General features: G+C 50.5%; 9 protein-coding genes across 9 annotated transcripts; 2 read left to right on the forward strand and 7 right to left on the reverse strand.

Moving 5' to 3' along the window:
- Positions 1-434: 434 nt before the first annotated feature.
- On the forward strand, positions 435-2,820 carry N7533_008057 (putative signal transducer; the record flags this gene model as incomplete). Its single annotated transcript, XM_057104707.1, has 2 exons — positions 435-2,361; positions 2,459-2,820. 2 exons carry the CDS (start codon positions 435-437, stop codon positions 2,818-2,820), a joined length of 2,289 nt encoding a protein of 762 aa, XP_056959664.1.
- Positions 2,821-5,311: 2,491 nt separating this feature from the next.
- N7533_008058 (uncharacterized protein) lies at positions 5,312-6,596 on the forward strand (the record flags this gene model as incomplete). Its single annotated transcript, XM_057104708.1, has 3 exons — positions 5,312-5,520; positions 5,905-6,183; positions 6,272-6,596. 3 exons carry the CDS (start codon positions 5,312-5,314, stop codon positions 6,594-6,596), a joined length of 813 nt encoding a protein of 270 aa, XP_056959665.1.
- A 417-nt stretch (positions 6,597-7,013) lies between these two features.
- N7533_008059 (uncharacterized protein) lies at positions 7,014-7,325 on the reverse strand (the record flags this gene model as incomplete). Its single annotated transcript, XM_057104709.1, has 1 exon — positions 7,014-7,325. The coding sequence occupies one exon, from the start codon at positions 7,323-7,325 to the stop codon at positions 7,014-7,016; it is 312 nt and encodes a 103-aa protein (XP_056959666.1).
- A 205-nt stretch (positions 7,326-7,530) lies between these two features.
- On the reverse strand, positions 7,531-7,773 carry N7533_008060 (uncharacterized protein; the record flags this gene model as incomplete). The annotated part of the gene is made up of 1 exon (XM_057104710.1): positions 7,531-7,773. The coding sequence occupies one exon, from the start codon at positions 7,771-7,773 to the stop codon at positions 7,531-7,533; it is 243 nt and encodes an 80-aa protein (XP_056959667.1).
- A 253-nt stretch (positions 7,774-8,026) lies between these two features.
- N7533_008061 (GFA family protein) lies at positions 8,027-8,646 on the reverse strand (the record flags this gene model as incomplete). The annotated part of the gene is made up of 2 exons (XM_057104711.1): positions 8,027-8,431; positions 8,524-8,646. The coding sequence occupies 2 exons, from the start codon at positions 8,644-8,646 to the stop codon at positions 8,027-8,029; spliced, it is 528 nt and encodes a 175-aa protein (XP_056959668.1).
- A 696-nt stretch (positions 8,647-9,342) lies between these two features.
- Positions 9,343-9,906, reverse strand: N7533_008062 (uncharacterized protein; the record flags this gene model as incomplete). Its single annotated transcript, XM_057104712.1, has 1 exon — positions 9,343-9,906. One exon carries the CDS (start codon positions 9,904-9,906, stop codon positions 9,343-9,345), a length of 564 nt encoding a protein of 187 aa, XP_056959669.1.
- A 108-nt stretch (positions 9,907-10,014) lies between these two features.
- On the reverse strand, positions 10,015-10,197 carry N7533_008063 (uncharacterized protein; the record flags this gene model as incomplete). The annotated part of the gene is made up of 1 exon (XM_057104713.1): positions 10,015-10,197. The coding sequence occupies one exon, from the start codon at positions 10,195-10,197 to the stop codon at positions 10,015-10,017; it is 183 nt and encodes a 60-aa protein (XP_056959670.1).
- A 562-nt stretch (positions 10,198-10,759) lies between these two features.
- N7533_008064 (lysophosphatidic acid acyltransferase LOA1) lies at positions 10,760-11,901 on the reverse strand (the record flags this gene model as incomplete). Its single annotated transcript, XM_057104714.1, has 3 exons — positions 10,760-11,489; positions 11,573-11,810; positions 11,871-11,901. 3 exons carry the CDS (start codon positions 11,899-11,901, stop codon positions 10,760-10,762), a joined length of 999 nt encoding a protein of 332 aa, XP_056959671.1.
- Positions 11,902-12,378: 477 nt separating this feature from the next.
- N7533_008065 (putative MFS transporter) lies at positions 12,379-14,210 on the reverse strand (the record flags this gene model as incomplete). Its single annotated transcript, XM_057104715.1, has 3 exons — positions 12,379-13,417; positions 13,501-13,747; positions 13,820-14,210. The coding sequence occupies 3 exons, from the start codon at positions 14,208-14,210 to the stop codon at positions 12,379-12,381; spliced, it is 1,677 nt and encodes a 558-aa protein (XP_056959672.1).
- Positions 14,211-14,404: the final 194 nt, after the last annotated feature.

Raw genomic sequence — 14,404 nt, forward strand, 5'->3', positions numbered from 1 at the left:
GCGGATACGGAAGGGCCGGGGCTGAATGCCACTCACATGGAGAACCCGGGTACTCGAGGATAGTAGGCTGTGGGGTAAGTAAATGATGTCTGTTATGAATGTGAGTGTAGAAAGTATACGGAGTAGAGTTGAGAGTAGGAAGCTGGAAGCAGGAGTCATCACAGTTAGAGCACAAGGTAGATGAAGTCGGCCTGAGGCATAAGATGTGGCTGGAGTGTGGCTGGAGTGTGGCTGACCAGATCGCGCCTGCCGCGAATGCTCAACTCCGCAGATCATCGCGTACCTTCCTCTACTTACACACTCCCTCGCTCTTTCCGACAAAAATCGTTTTTTTTTGGTGACGACCTCTGACTTTTCGAACGGGGTCAACTCCCAATGCCCGTCAAATTCTGACCCCATCCTCACCTACACCAACTCAGTCAACCACTCAAACCATGACGGACATACTAGAGGAAGACCCCTCGTCGGGTCTTCTGTCCTCTTCCGAGGAAGATGAGGAGATCGAAGAACAGCATGAACAAATTGTCGAGTCTCCAGTCTCGGGCCGTGCGAAACGAAGTACTGCTGGCCAGCACATGTCCGCCCTGATCGATGCCGCCGCCGATGACGACCTCACCCTGCTATTCGAGGAAGTGGAGGATGACAACGAATTCGCAATGGATGCGGACGCCGCAGAGGAAGATGATATGGGTCTGGAATCCGACGACGATGACGAGGATGACCAAGGGCCCAATGCCAACAACGACTACGAAGGTGAAAAGCAACTACAGAAGGACGAGCGCAAGAAGCGTCGAGCGCAGAATGACCTCCGATTTCAAACCCTGCGCAAACGAGTCAAGATCGATCCTATGGCTGTTTCAACACCATCTGCCCTACCCCCGCCTCGCCCTAAGAAGAAATCAGAACGAATCTCCTGGATCCCGACCGTCGAAGATGGCCCCGTACGATCCTCCTCTCGCCGACAAACTATGGTCAACAAAGAGATGACACATGCGCGCTTGAAGGATAGCCAGGAAAAGCGTATCCGGATCATCGCGACAATGAAAGAGGCTGAGAAACGGAAGGCACATTTGAAACCGAAAGAAATGACACAGGAAGACCACCTCGCGGAGGCCGCAAGGATAGAGCGATTGAATAGCAAGAGTGTCAGTCGCTGGGAGAAAACCGAGCGGAGAAAGGCAGAGGAACGGCGGGCACGGATCGAGGCCTTGCAAAATCGCCGCCTCGAGGGGCCTGTTATGTCCTACTGGAGTGGTCTAGCTACCTGGGTAGATGGCCGGCTGACACGAGTGGGCAAGGTCGATGTCAAGGCCAAGCCAGAGAAGGAGGAGAAGAAGAAGACAAAGAAGGAGAAGGAAGACAAACCTCCTGTTGAACCGCAAGCTGCCCAGGGTGCAGCTACGCAACCAGCGCCCACAACCACACAGCCTGAAGGCGTTTCTACCACAGCGCCATCTACATCATCAATACAGCCTACACAACCAGCTGCAGACTCGACCACACAATCTGGAAACACCTCTGCTCTGGCGCAACTCCCAGCGGAAGTGCCAGCGCAAGCTGCGGATGCGATTATACCACCCGAAAAAACACCTGCCCCGGCAACTGCGGCAGAGCCCATATCTATCATACCTACTCAGGAACCGCCCAAAGAAGGCCAAAGCCCAGAGAGGAGCCCAAATGTCGAAGAATCAAAGCCAGATCAACCAGTAGCAGACACCTTCGATAAGGTGATCAAGCCTACCGAATCAGAAAGCACAGGAGCACCGAAATTGCCTGAGAAGCAGCCAGTATCAATCGTCGAAAACCCTGCATCGCGTGACTCTACTTCCCCAGGCAAAGCGTCGCCGACGGCACCTCCCGCGGAGTCATTAAATGAGGTCCAAGCCATGGACATCGACCAACCCGCGACACCAGCCGATGGCCCCAAGGCTGAAGCGCCGTCACAAGGGCAAGCAAACGTACCTGCGGCAGGCAGTGATACCCAAGTGGCTCCAGGGGATGTGCCTCAGGTCAGCACCGAAACAACCGCTATGAAACTCCCCTCCGACCACGTTACAGATTCTGCATCTGCGAACCCTTCATTGGACTCTAAGGCCCCTTTGGCGTCCTCCCCCGATGCGGCCCCGCTGCATACCACGCCACCCGTTGTGCCCGCAATGCAGGTCGATCCCAACCATCAATCACAAGGCGAATCGCCCACTGTGATAGAGGGGCCTGCGCAGCCAGAGCACCCGCCACCCCCGCCAGTTATCGAATACACGGGCCGTAATCTGACCATTCTGGAGAATTTCGACGATCGCACGGCGCACAGCAAGAAGTTTAGCATGTACTTCAATGCCAAGAAGCCTCCGCGCTTGACCAGTAAGTTGCCTTGCCCTCCCCCTTGCCCATTGCTTGTGTAGCCTGTGTAAATCACTCGCATTCGTGATCTAGCTAACTGACATCGCAACTTAACTAGAAATCTCATCATCGCTATGTGTCATCACCTCATTGCCATCACGATATCGTGATCCAGAAACATCCCTCCCTTATGCGAATTCCTACGCCTATGGGCAAATCCGCAAGATGCTGTCGCAAGGGTACATCTGGAGCTCGATGCTGGGATGCTTTGTCGGAGCTGCCGAGACAGCCGCCCGGGGCGTGCCTGAGCGATTTGTCGGCAAACCAATCAGTGGTGTGACTGTCAAGCAGGAGGAAGTCAAGGAGAAAGAGAAGGAGAAAGATACGGACCTCGAATCAAAAGAGGAGGCCAAATCGAAGCCCGATAGTGCCAACCCTGCAGGTGCCAGTGCTGCCGAACCGATGGCAGTGGATGCATAGACGGACCGGGCTGGATGGGAAACCAATGTACAACACCATAATGTGATAAGTAATAGATCTCGAAATATACCCCCCAACACATCACATCACAACACAACAACATGCCTAAATGGCTCAAGTCCAAACATCATCGACCTGAAGATAAACCCACATGATGTCAGCCGGCCGAAGCCCACCCGCGGTTTGCAGGCGGAAGCGGGCGGGAGTCTATTGACAACCCTAACAATGGACGTTGTGAAAAGTTTGATTTGTTTTCTTTGCGCTTGAGGTAATCACTCGTCTGACGTGAGGCTATTCTCATTGACAGAGTTTTCTCCTACTCCGCAGGAAGATCATTGTTGGCTACTGTACAGTGCTGTGGTGATGCTCGCATTCCTTTCCCGCCTGCTCCACACGATCTACGCTGGCAGCTTGGCGGATCGTCAGGGAGTGTGATGGAGTTGCGGAGCTTCCTACAGTACAAGTCGAAAATAAAAATTGAAAATTGAAAAAAAAAAAAAATTCATCAATTCTTCGCCATCGGCCAATGATCCACATAATTCACCTGACGTACTCCGTGACGGAGTGTAGTGTACCCCATCGACCCGAAACGGATCAACCGTAGATCATGGACAGGTGCCTAGACAGCTGGAGATTCTAGACCAGGTGAAAAATAGAACAGAACTAGATTCGATCATGATCAAAACAATAAATAGTAATATAACAATTGTTTGAGAATTTCTATTCTATCAATCGGAATCAAGGATCAAGTCAAGACTACGTCAGTTGCCAGGTACATCATACGCAGACCAGCCTATTACATAGTTAGTACTACTTACAGACTTAACTCGTGGCCTCCGGGGCCGGACACTAGTCTATGCACTAAGTACTGTAGATTTCACCAAGAATCATTGCCGATTCTACTACTAGTAGTCTCCTCGCCAGCCCTGCAAGGAAGTAGAGTAAAGGTAAAGAAACTTGAAAACTAGCGCGCTAGCCCAGGTCCCCACCATCCCACCTTGCCATTGTTCAGCACAGGCCTAGCCTCTAGAGGGGCACGCCATGTTGGTTAAGGGCCCAGGCATTGTCTTCCGCACGGTCGTCACCCCGTCGACGTATGATGGAACTCGACGTGTCAAGGAGGTGTCACGGCGGTGGAGAGAGGGGCCCCACCGAAGTCGTGCTGAGGGGGTTCGAGAACGAACGACTCCGGCTTGGCTTGGCTGGTCTGGTCAGGTCTTTGTCCTGGCGTCATTTTTAAAAATATTCGGTGGGGGTACGGAGTAAGTATGGACTACGTATGGAGTACAGATGGGTAGATACTAGTCAGTACTAGGAGTATGCTTATGTGGTAAGTACGGGATAGTACGGAGTACTGTAGATAGCACGGAGTAACTAATAACCACTACTAGGAGTAATTAACTCACGTTAGTAATACCTGTACACATCCCAGCTAGCACGCAAGATCGACCGAGATAAAGTTCGGAATCGAAGCACGTAAAGAGTGCAGAATTGAATCTGAGCGCGTCGGGCGGGCACGGGGGTCCTCGGGCCCTAATTCGGGTGCTGATAGGTAATGGAGTACACTTTAGTACTTTAGTATCGGAGTAGGAGTACCTCGATACTTACTAGCCAGATGGAATGAATGTGAATGTGAATGTAAATAGTGACAATGGATGAGATTTTTACTCTCCTCTCCTCAAGAGGCAAATAGTTACCCTTTGGGGAAGACCTAATTATGGAAATAGGTCCAGAGTGTAACTGTGTGAGTCAGGGTTGCGCGTCCGGATAAAAAGAGTGGGAAGAGTGGGAAGAAAAGTGGGCAAGTGGAGAGGAGTGACTGGAGAGTCTAGACTCCAAGATCCGCGTTAGGACATGGGAACGTGTGTTGCTTCCCCCCCAAGGTTCCTTTTGTTCGGATTCTTATTTATTCTCTTCATCCCCATTCCCCTTCCAACTATATCTCAAACAATCTCTACCACCTTGACTATCCCACGCTAGAGCATCTTTATCTGAGTTTCTTTCCCCAAGCTTCTCCCTAGATCACTGGTATGTTCCACCTGTTCCACCCTACCCTGCCTTAAGGTAGTTCCTAGTGGCTGCAAGCCATCCTTATCTCTAAAGATAGGGTACTTGCCAGGGTCCTAGCCCGATTCCAATCATGACACATGCTGACCGGTCCCAATCCCAGGCTTATCTGCTCTCTCCTGCACGACTGACGACCTCGGGGTACATATCATATCCCTTCGTTCAGGAATTATTTCAATTTCCTGCTTGGATTTTCTTTTGTTCAAAATCAAGCACGTCAAGCATACCATCCACGGATTCCAGCATTCGTCATTAAATCCCTCGTGCTCGTGCTAGTCTTGTGCTCCACTTGCAGCAAATCACCCCATCCGGCCCATCGGGGAACCACTTTCAAAGGACCACATCGATCACCTAAGATAAGATAGTCAACGAGGCATTTATTCGATTCTTGAGCTGAGCTCCTTTTTTCGGCTTCACCGCCATCATGACTCAACCTCATCGTCGCTCTCCTTCTTCCACCCATCCTTCTAAATCCAAGTCTTCTCGTCCTGTCCTACATCGTCGAGGTACCTCCGCTATCAACCTCTCCATCTCCAAGCTTGGCTCGGGCTCTACGAACTCACACTCTCGCTCCAACTCTCGGGGTAAAGACGAGGAGACCGAATTCGATATGGCCAGCTTTCTGAACTTCTGGTAAGACATTGGTTTTTTTTTCTTTTTTTCCTGTTTTTCTTTATCTGAATTTGCCTCATTCCTTCCACCTCCCACATTTCCTTATCTCTGCTCTGCAGGGACCACCCTTACATGCCACCATCCGGGAGGCTGTGTCTACCCTATCTTAACCTAGTCTATATTTATCTTCCTGGCTTTACCGCTATATCGACATGGATCTCATCTCATCTATAAAGAACCCTGCTAACACCCTTTTCCAGTGCCATGTGCGAAAGACAAATCACAGTTCCCAACAACACCCTCCTATACTGCAGTGAAGGGTATGTACACCACCCTATACTTCTAGTACTCGTTACTACTAGTTATATCCCCACCTATACATACATATATACTAATATCACACAGCTGCCGCCGCAAAGACTCCTGCAAACCCCTCTCGGCCTCAATGCCCTCAATGCCCATGGCAACAACCCCATCAACCCCACCCGCCTCACCACCACTCTGCCCCCGAACAATCGTCGCCCCAATGACTCCAACCCGAGTCCAAGACATCCCCTTCTCAAGGATACCAACCCAAACTCCTACAACAACCAGCTCAGATCTCGACCCCACAGAATGGAAGCCCGTAATAAACGCCCCATTCACTTCAACCTCAACCCCAACCCCAACAACCTCAACCGCCTGGTCCTACCTCTCCTCATTCCATGGCCCCGACCACCCCGCCCCATCCCGCCGCTCTATGACCCCCCCGCAACCGTGACAGCGTCACAAGTCTGCCTGGCCTCGGCCTCGCCAGCAGCGCCGCACCATCCCTCTCCTCTTCAGTCTCCAGCTCCGCCTCAGATTATCTGGGCAGCTACGAGCACCGACCCCTTCCACCACGCCACAACCCCTCCTTCTCGGGCACATGCCCCAAGGGCGTGCAACTCGTTGTTCCGCACGTGAGCTCTGCCCCCGACGTCAGAGTCGAACTGGTCGATGGTGACAGCGACAGCGGCTCCATCTTTCCGGCCAGTAGCTCTGTTTGGGAAGACGAGGTTAAGAAGGGACGGTCCGGGGCTATTTCTATCGCGCGCGGGTCTGCTGCGCGGACCTGAGATGACTTGATTGTTATGTTTCAAGCGAGGTTGCGGGCGCGGTTTTGTTTGCAAAATCCATTGTTTTTCTTTTTTTCTACTTTTCTTTTCACCTCCGAGCGGTGGGGTATGATGATGATTGCCAGACTAGTTTTAGTTTGGATGGATGGAATTGGAATTGGTATTCCTTTTCTTTTCGGAAAATCTGGCTAGATAGACCTTTTAATGAGAATGCATGTGTGCTGGGTCACTCAATTACTTCCAATGATTACTTTCCCAAGGGTTCTTTCTTTATAATACCGTTTTCCATTAGGGTGTATATTTTATCGTTAATTCTGTTATATAATGCTGTCGAAGTTGATACATCACAATGAGCATTTCATTCCTTCAACTTTCTTCATCCAGCCATTATATGAACTAGAGGTACACGGGCATATCTTATGGTATCGTTCCCGCCTCTGCGGCAGCCTTCACCCAGGTCTCTCTCTCTTGTAATTCCCTAAACCAGTTGTCCACGTTCGGATACTTTTCAAACACCTCCTTCCATTTACCAGCCTTCAAAGCCGCTCCATTAGGCAAGTGAAAGAGGTCAGCCAAAGTCAATTCGTCTCCAGCAAGATATTTCTGTTTGCCCAAAATACTTTCATAAATAGCGAGGACTGTATCAAGGTCCTTTTCGGCTTGTACGATCCTTGCTTCGTCAGGGAGACCTAGTCCTTTCTTTCTGTAGTCAATGATTAGTTTATGCATCAAGGGAACAGCAAACAAAGAATATTTACGGTCTGATAACAAGTTCAGTCCCTATAGTCTCGGCAGCGGCAGCGAAATAGCTTTGTTCAATAGAGCAAGCTTGTTCAAAGCGTCCATAGGCCTCATCATCCCCCTCCGGAATGAGTTTCTTCCCAGAAGCGTATTTTCTATCCAGATATCCAGTCAGCGTTTGTCCTGTCTTTATTTACCGGTGGCCTTGGACTTGCCTGGCAAGATACTTGCAAATAGCCCTGCTTTCAAATATCAAAAAACCATCATCTTCAAGCACAGGCACCTTGCCAAATGGCTGTAGCTTCAGGTAGCTTTCGCTCTTCTGGTCACCCTTTGCTATGTCGATGAAGATGAGTTCGTATGGTAATTCCTTCTCTAGAATTGTGACCAAGACACGCGAAGTGGACATGGCAGATCCATAGAGTTTGAGGACCATCTTGCGGATGGAGTGGTTATCGAGGGAAGTATTATTCTAGAAATCTAACGGGATGTGACATGTAAAGGATCACATTCTGCTACCTTAAGGTAGTTATAAGGCAAGGCTCAGCGTACAACGTAAGCTACCCCGCTTTCTACTCCATTCATCTACATGCTTTAATTCAAGAAGAAATTTCATCAAAATAAGCTCTTGCATAATAATAAAGACAGCCTGAGCATTTCTGTACAACGCTCCCTAACAGCACACACTGTCAAATTTTCGGCTTATACGCCGACCCCTCAACCTGCTTGATACCATTTGCTCGACACAACCACGACACGCGATCCTTCGTATACTGCTCAACCCTAGGCTTCAATCTAGTCTCATGTAAATTAAAATCATCCACAGTACCCAAACGCAAAATCATACTTCCCGGGTACGCCTCTCCAACGCGATACATCAGCGAGCCACACACCGAGCAAAAGAAATTCGCCATAGCTTTACCAGAGTCGATGGTCTTTGACTGGCTGAATTCAGTCAGGAGGTCGCGACCTCGTACGTGCTCAAGATGAGCGTCCGAGATGATAAAATTTGATGCGAACATTGATGCTGTGATTTTGCGGCAGTCTGTGCAGTGGCAGACGAATGTATCGATTAGTCCGGGGCCTTGGGTTGGCTGGTAGACGTTAGTATACCGATACAGAAGTGGGAATAGGATCGCGCGGGATTCCGAGGAAATCTTTGGCTTGAAGTCTGCAAATTACTCACGAAAGCTAGTTGTACGGCTCCACAGTAGCATGTAGCTGTAGCCTTGTCGCTGTTTGACCAGCCATCGTCTGCGCCGCCTGATAATGGGATATAAGACTTGGTTTTATCTGCAGGTGGGGCCATGCCGTGTGGTTCGAATTCAGTCGATATGCGGGTGATACTTGGACTTGGAGGAACACTCCTTGGTTGTCAGACGCTGGGAACTTGAATATGGGTGGTCACGGTAGCTTGAGATATAACTACTATATACCATGAATCGGAATCATGAGTTCCCCGCGTATTACCAAGCAGAAGACCTCGGGGACATTATACCCTCGGTACGGATAGATAGAGAGGAGGCTACCCGCTAGGTACATTCGTTGACCAATTAAGAGAGACGAGAATAACCTTAATTCAAAAGAGATAAATTGAAGCCAACGCCAAAAAGAAACAAGCATTTTTGAGAGACGAAGTTAACTCCCGAGATCCTATATATATATTAATCAACTGGCAGGATGCCTAGGTACCTAGGTAAGCATCAGCCCTGGGGGTTTACGTCTCCAAGTCCCCGCTACAGGCGCCTACTATATCCCCGCGTCCTTACATGATTATCTTATTTGTTCCAAGTCAAGTCTGTATTACATAAATTTTCGGAAAAAGGATATAAATCTTATAATAAAGCACAAAAAGTCCACACCCAAGAAATAACAAGTAGAAAGCAAAGGATATGAAGCCCAACACCAAAAGCCCATTGTCCCGAAAGAAGATAAAATCAAGCCTAAAACCAAATAGCTTAGATAACCAAGACTGCTGGAGTCACCTTTAAGCTAACAGAATAGCCTAGAAGTCCTCATTGGGAGAGAAGCAGCAAGAATAGCAGCCCTCAGACTGGAGAACGGCGTCACTCTGATGAGAGGAAACAATTAGCAAGCCATTTCGTTTTCGAACAGAAACAACGTCAGGGGGGAATATACTCACATAAGGTGGTTGACACTGCGCTTCCTCGGGGCTGGCAAAGCATTGACCAAGACAGAACGAATTACCCTTATCAGCGCCAAACTTATCATGCACCTGCACGGGAGCAACATTGGTACCCGGGGCCATTGGGTCGATGGGGGCAATGTCACTCTGTCTGCCAGCATTGGCCATATCATCGTCCGACTCCGGGGCCGCATTCAAAGGCTCCGGGGCCTCGGCGGAGGGAGGAACGCCCATACCACCGGCTGGAACACCGATGTGTTGATCCGGAGCAACGGCGGGCCCGTGGCCAGCTGGGTTGGGACTAGCAGAGGGGGTAGGAGCCTGGTGCAGGTGCAGACCGTGGCTGGGGCGGTGGGTTGGTGTTGCGCTGGCCATGAGGTAGTGAGAGTTGGAAGAGGGGGGTCGCATGGTGGTGGTGGACATGAGCGTAGCCGTGGCTCTGGCTAGGGGCTGCAGAGTCAGAGGCAAACATGCCCGAGGCCCAGGGGAAGCTTGAAGCCATGGGCTTGATAGACTGTTTGACCATTGATATCATAGTTGATGGAGTTGCCGTAGGCCGGGGGTTGCTTGGTGTTGGTTGAGGTTGTTGTTGTCGATTTGGTGCCATTGGCCTGGCTCTTCGAGGCCGTAGGCGTGTGCGACTTCTGGCACGAAGGACTGCACGAATGATGCGCTTGCTCCAGCTGCTAGCAGGGTGAGGACGGTGAAGTGCATTTTGGTGGTTTGGCGTTAAGTCCTGGGCGTCGTGGTCGTTGGCGTGGGTGGCGTTGGGTTGTCGTGGAAGGAGAAAGAAAAGGCGTGCTGGCTTGTTTAACATCGCAATACCTCTCTTTCTTTCTCAAGGGGTGATTCCTTGTTTTGGTGGTGTGGTTGCATTTTTGGGCCGCGCTGGAATGTGCACTTCACCAGTATACTTGCCCTCAAATTTTGTATGTCGATTAGCAACTTCATAAATCTTCGGATGTCGTATGTAACGAATGGCTGTTTGATTCAAATCAGATGGGACCCATCGGTATCTATAGACTTCAGTCAAATTTTGGCTTGGAAATCAAGGTGGATGTCACGATTGCTGGTTAGGGCTCAGGCATGCTCACAATAAAGCGACGCGGCGAATTCCCCCTACATACCACGCAGGACTGACAAGCTCAGCCCGAAGCTAGTCTAATCGAATCAACAAAATAGAAAGTGCATCAGATCCATACATCGTTCAGACCATATCTATAGAATAAAATCAAATTACAAGAAAAATAGAATCCCGATTCCAAGCTCATACTCATCACCAACTCTTCCTCGTCTTACTCCACATCTTAACAAAATCAACCTTCTCCTTAACTCCCAGGCCCACGCGTTTAACCCTCCCAAGTCGAGCCAAAGACTCACCGACCTGATCCAGCAACGCGTTATCCGCATAACTAATCTCACCATCAACCTGATCTAGTGTATCGAGGTAATTAGTTTCAAAGGTCGATTTGCGGGTCGATCGTGCAGGGGGCAGATCCATAGCACTGGCTCCACGCTGCACCGCTTCCGCAATACGAACACGAATACAGTGCGTCGGCTTGCTCAGCAATGTCCAAATGAAACTGACATAGCTTCCAGGAAGCGGAGTCACGACATCGACGGGTGTGTAGCGCAGGCTGACGGGGAAGATCTTTGTTTTCGACGGTACGCCGAGGAGAGACTGGCTCAGAGGCAAAATGCCGCGGCTGTTGGTGGTTGTACACTCTGGGAAAATTACAATGGGCCGGTTGGGGTATTTCGATACGAGGGATGAGACCTCAACGAGAGTTGTTCCGGTAGCCGGGCGGATGGAGGGTTGTGCGAAGGCACGGAGGATAGCTTGTAAGAGGGAGATATGCTCTACTTGCTTGGTGTTTGGGTAGGAGGCTGTGAAGATTGGGTCGAAGATTGCGGCAAGGTAGACTGCGTCAATGGGGGATGTAAAGGATGAGGCGATTACTGAGCCGGGTTGTGGGAGGCGAGCTTGTTGGTGTTTGGAGAGGGAGCTGAAAGTAGAAAAAAAGATCGAGTTTAGCTGGGTCCAAATTTTGCACACATTAAACACAAGATAAGAATAGGATAAACGAACCCTTTTCGCACTCCATCTACTTGTAGGTCAATCCACCATATACTCGGCACACCGAGGATGCACCACAGTGCGGCCTTTTTGCCCAGTGACCCGATGGGCAGCCATTGTAGAATTAGGAAGTAGGCGACGGTGACAAAGATGAACAGCGGTAGCCTGAAGCAAAAGAGGAAGATGCGGAGTGGGGCCTGCAGACCAAGAGGCTCTGAGGGGATGGGGAGAAAAGGCGCAATGCCGGAGCCTGTGCTTTTGTTAGAGGGGGTGGCCTCGAGAGATGAGATGCATAAGAACAGGGACTAACCTCGATCTCGAAACTGCGAGAACTTCTCCATCGTGTTTGTAACCTTCCAAGGTTTGAAACAAACAGAAACAGTGGGGGTGAGCACTGCCGGTGGTCAATCAAGCTGACAGAAGATAAATGGTGAGGTCGAGGAACTTCCCCGGCCTTCACATGCGAATATCACGTGAGTCTTATCATGATGTAGAAATAGCCTAAATAAGATAGCTGACTAATACAGTAATCAGCTTAGGGCGAACCAAACGGGGACGATCCATGGATCAGTCAGCATGCTAATGCATACCTAGGTATGTAAAATCGATGAAATACAATGGACGTAATACCTACTGATTAGTGCCCTGCCAGCCCTTGAGTGGAACTTCTGGACTGAGAACTTCTTGGAATGCAATTTGAATATATTTAGACCCGAAACTCCCTTAGTGCAGGTCTATGCCAGACATATGAATATATAGTATACTGTACAAGTCGATGAGAGCATCCATCACGATCGTGATCTATATCTACCCCCCACCTACTCCTCATCTTCAAAATCGCCAACAACAAAGTCCTCCCTCGGCGCCGGAGGAAGACGAAAGACCCAGATAGCCGCCGCAACCATGCAAAACAACGAACTAGTTACCATCCATGCGAGTCCGATCCAGAACCCACCAAGCCTTAACCCAAGCTGGAAGACCGCCGTAATAGTCAAGCTAGCTACCACATTACCAACCGACTGCAGGATCTCAATCACCGTGTACAGTCTGGCAGTCTGGTCCCGATCAACTAGCGTGGTGATGATTGATCGCGTGAGGAAGACGAAGCCAGACCCCGAGGCTTGGAGCATCATGCTCGGGATCAAAGTGCCGATGGCGGGAGAGAGTCCGATGCCCAGTGTTCCCAGCGTGAAGCAGAGGATACTAGCCCGGGCTAGGGAGAGGTCCTTCTGTGTGGACGAGTGGCGGGCGTTGAGGTAGTGCTTCTTCAGATAAGGGAGGCCCCAGAGGAAGACTGGGATGGTGACTGTTGGTCGGAATGCGACGAGGAGGTTCGACTCCGCTATTGACCAATGATAGCGGGTGGAGATATATTGGGTGAGGAACCAGGAGGAGCCGCGACTGAGGCGGTAGATTAGAAACACCGATAGGAGCAGGAGGACCGGTTTATGGTCGAGGATGAAGAGATACGGCCGGACGTAGAAGCGGATGTTTGTCCGGCATCTGTCCCACCAGGATCGGACCCGTGAGCTTGTTTTCGGGTAGCTCCATGACATGTGCGCGTCCATTGAGGGACGGGTGTTCATTTCGCTATCCGTGTCGTTGGGGTCGGTGTACTGACGTTTCGGTTCGGCCTCGTCGTCAAACTCAGAGAGCTCCACGTGGACGGGGTCGTCCTTGACGAAGGCATGTTTCGTCTCTGGGAGGAGAAACGTCATCAATAATCCGAGGAAGATGATGATAAAGCCGATGAATAGCGGGATCCAGGGATTCAGCGCCATAAGCCACGAACTAGCAGCCGTGGAAACAAAGTCCGCGCCCATCGAAACAATGCCGAATTGGAAGAACATGGCGGCTCTGTTGTAGTGTTACTATTATTAGCATAGTGTTTATTATACCCCCCTCCGGCTCCGGGTATATCTATCGCGAACAATTCATACCTCTCCGACTCCGTGGTAACATCCGCCATCATAGTCCAAATGATGGCAAATGCCACAACGGGACCACCACCAATCAACCACGCCAAGGAAGACAGCCAGATCGCCCGCAAGGGGAAGATATCCGAGAACCACATCACCGCCACAGTAATGATGGAATTAATCGCGAAGCCCGGAAGACCCAGGGCCAGGGTAGATTTGCGCCCGCGCCGGTCCGCCAGCAGACCGTAAGGAAAGGCCATGGCCGCGCCTGAAGATCAACGCTCACGTCAGATGGATCCAGACAAGGGATGGAGATAAGCACGGGGGAACATAAACATACTCAACAGGCCATCGAAAAACATATGGTAGCCCTTCACAGCGGCCAATTCCGACTGAACTTCGGGCAATTTGCACTGGTCCTCGGGGATATAGCCATTGGCGCCAATCTTGGAGGGATCGACAACGGCGAAATATTGTCGACAGGCGATAGATTCCAGAATGCGGACCATAGGGCCCTCTAGGAATGCGAAGCCGATATCTACGGCGAGGATCATCAGGAAGAGGGTCAGCTTCAGCCGGAAGCCGATCTTTTTCGCAGCGGCGGCGGAGTCGGCATTGTTCTGGTGGAGGGACTTTGACTCGGTAGGAGTGTTGGTATCGTCGGAGGTGTTTTCGGGGAGGAATGGGGCATCTTCGCGGGAGGAGCGGGAGTATTCAGGGGCGGAGGCCATGGTGGCCGGTCATGCCGTGGTGATATATATAAGGTCTATAATTATAAGGAGGACGATAGTGAGTGTTCCAAGGGTCCAAGGGTTCAAGTAAAATTAGGAGAAAGGAAAAGAAATCATGGCGTAAGGGAGTAAAGGTCAAGTTGTCCAGTTGCACGCCAATCGTCGCAAGCGGAATCGTCACGCAGTCTTGGCGG

The sequence above is a fragment of the Penicillium manginii genome, assembly GCF_028828005.1.
Source record: "Penicillium manginii strain IBT 31320 chromosome Unknown utg000005l:1.0-5665137.0:1.0-5668048.0, whole genome shotgun sequence".
NCBI lineage: Eukaryota > Fungi > Ascomycota > Eurotiomycetes > Eurotiales > Aspergillaceae > Penicillium > Penicillium manginii.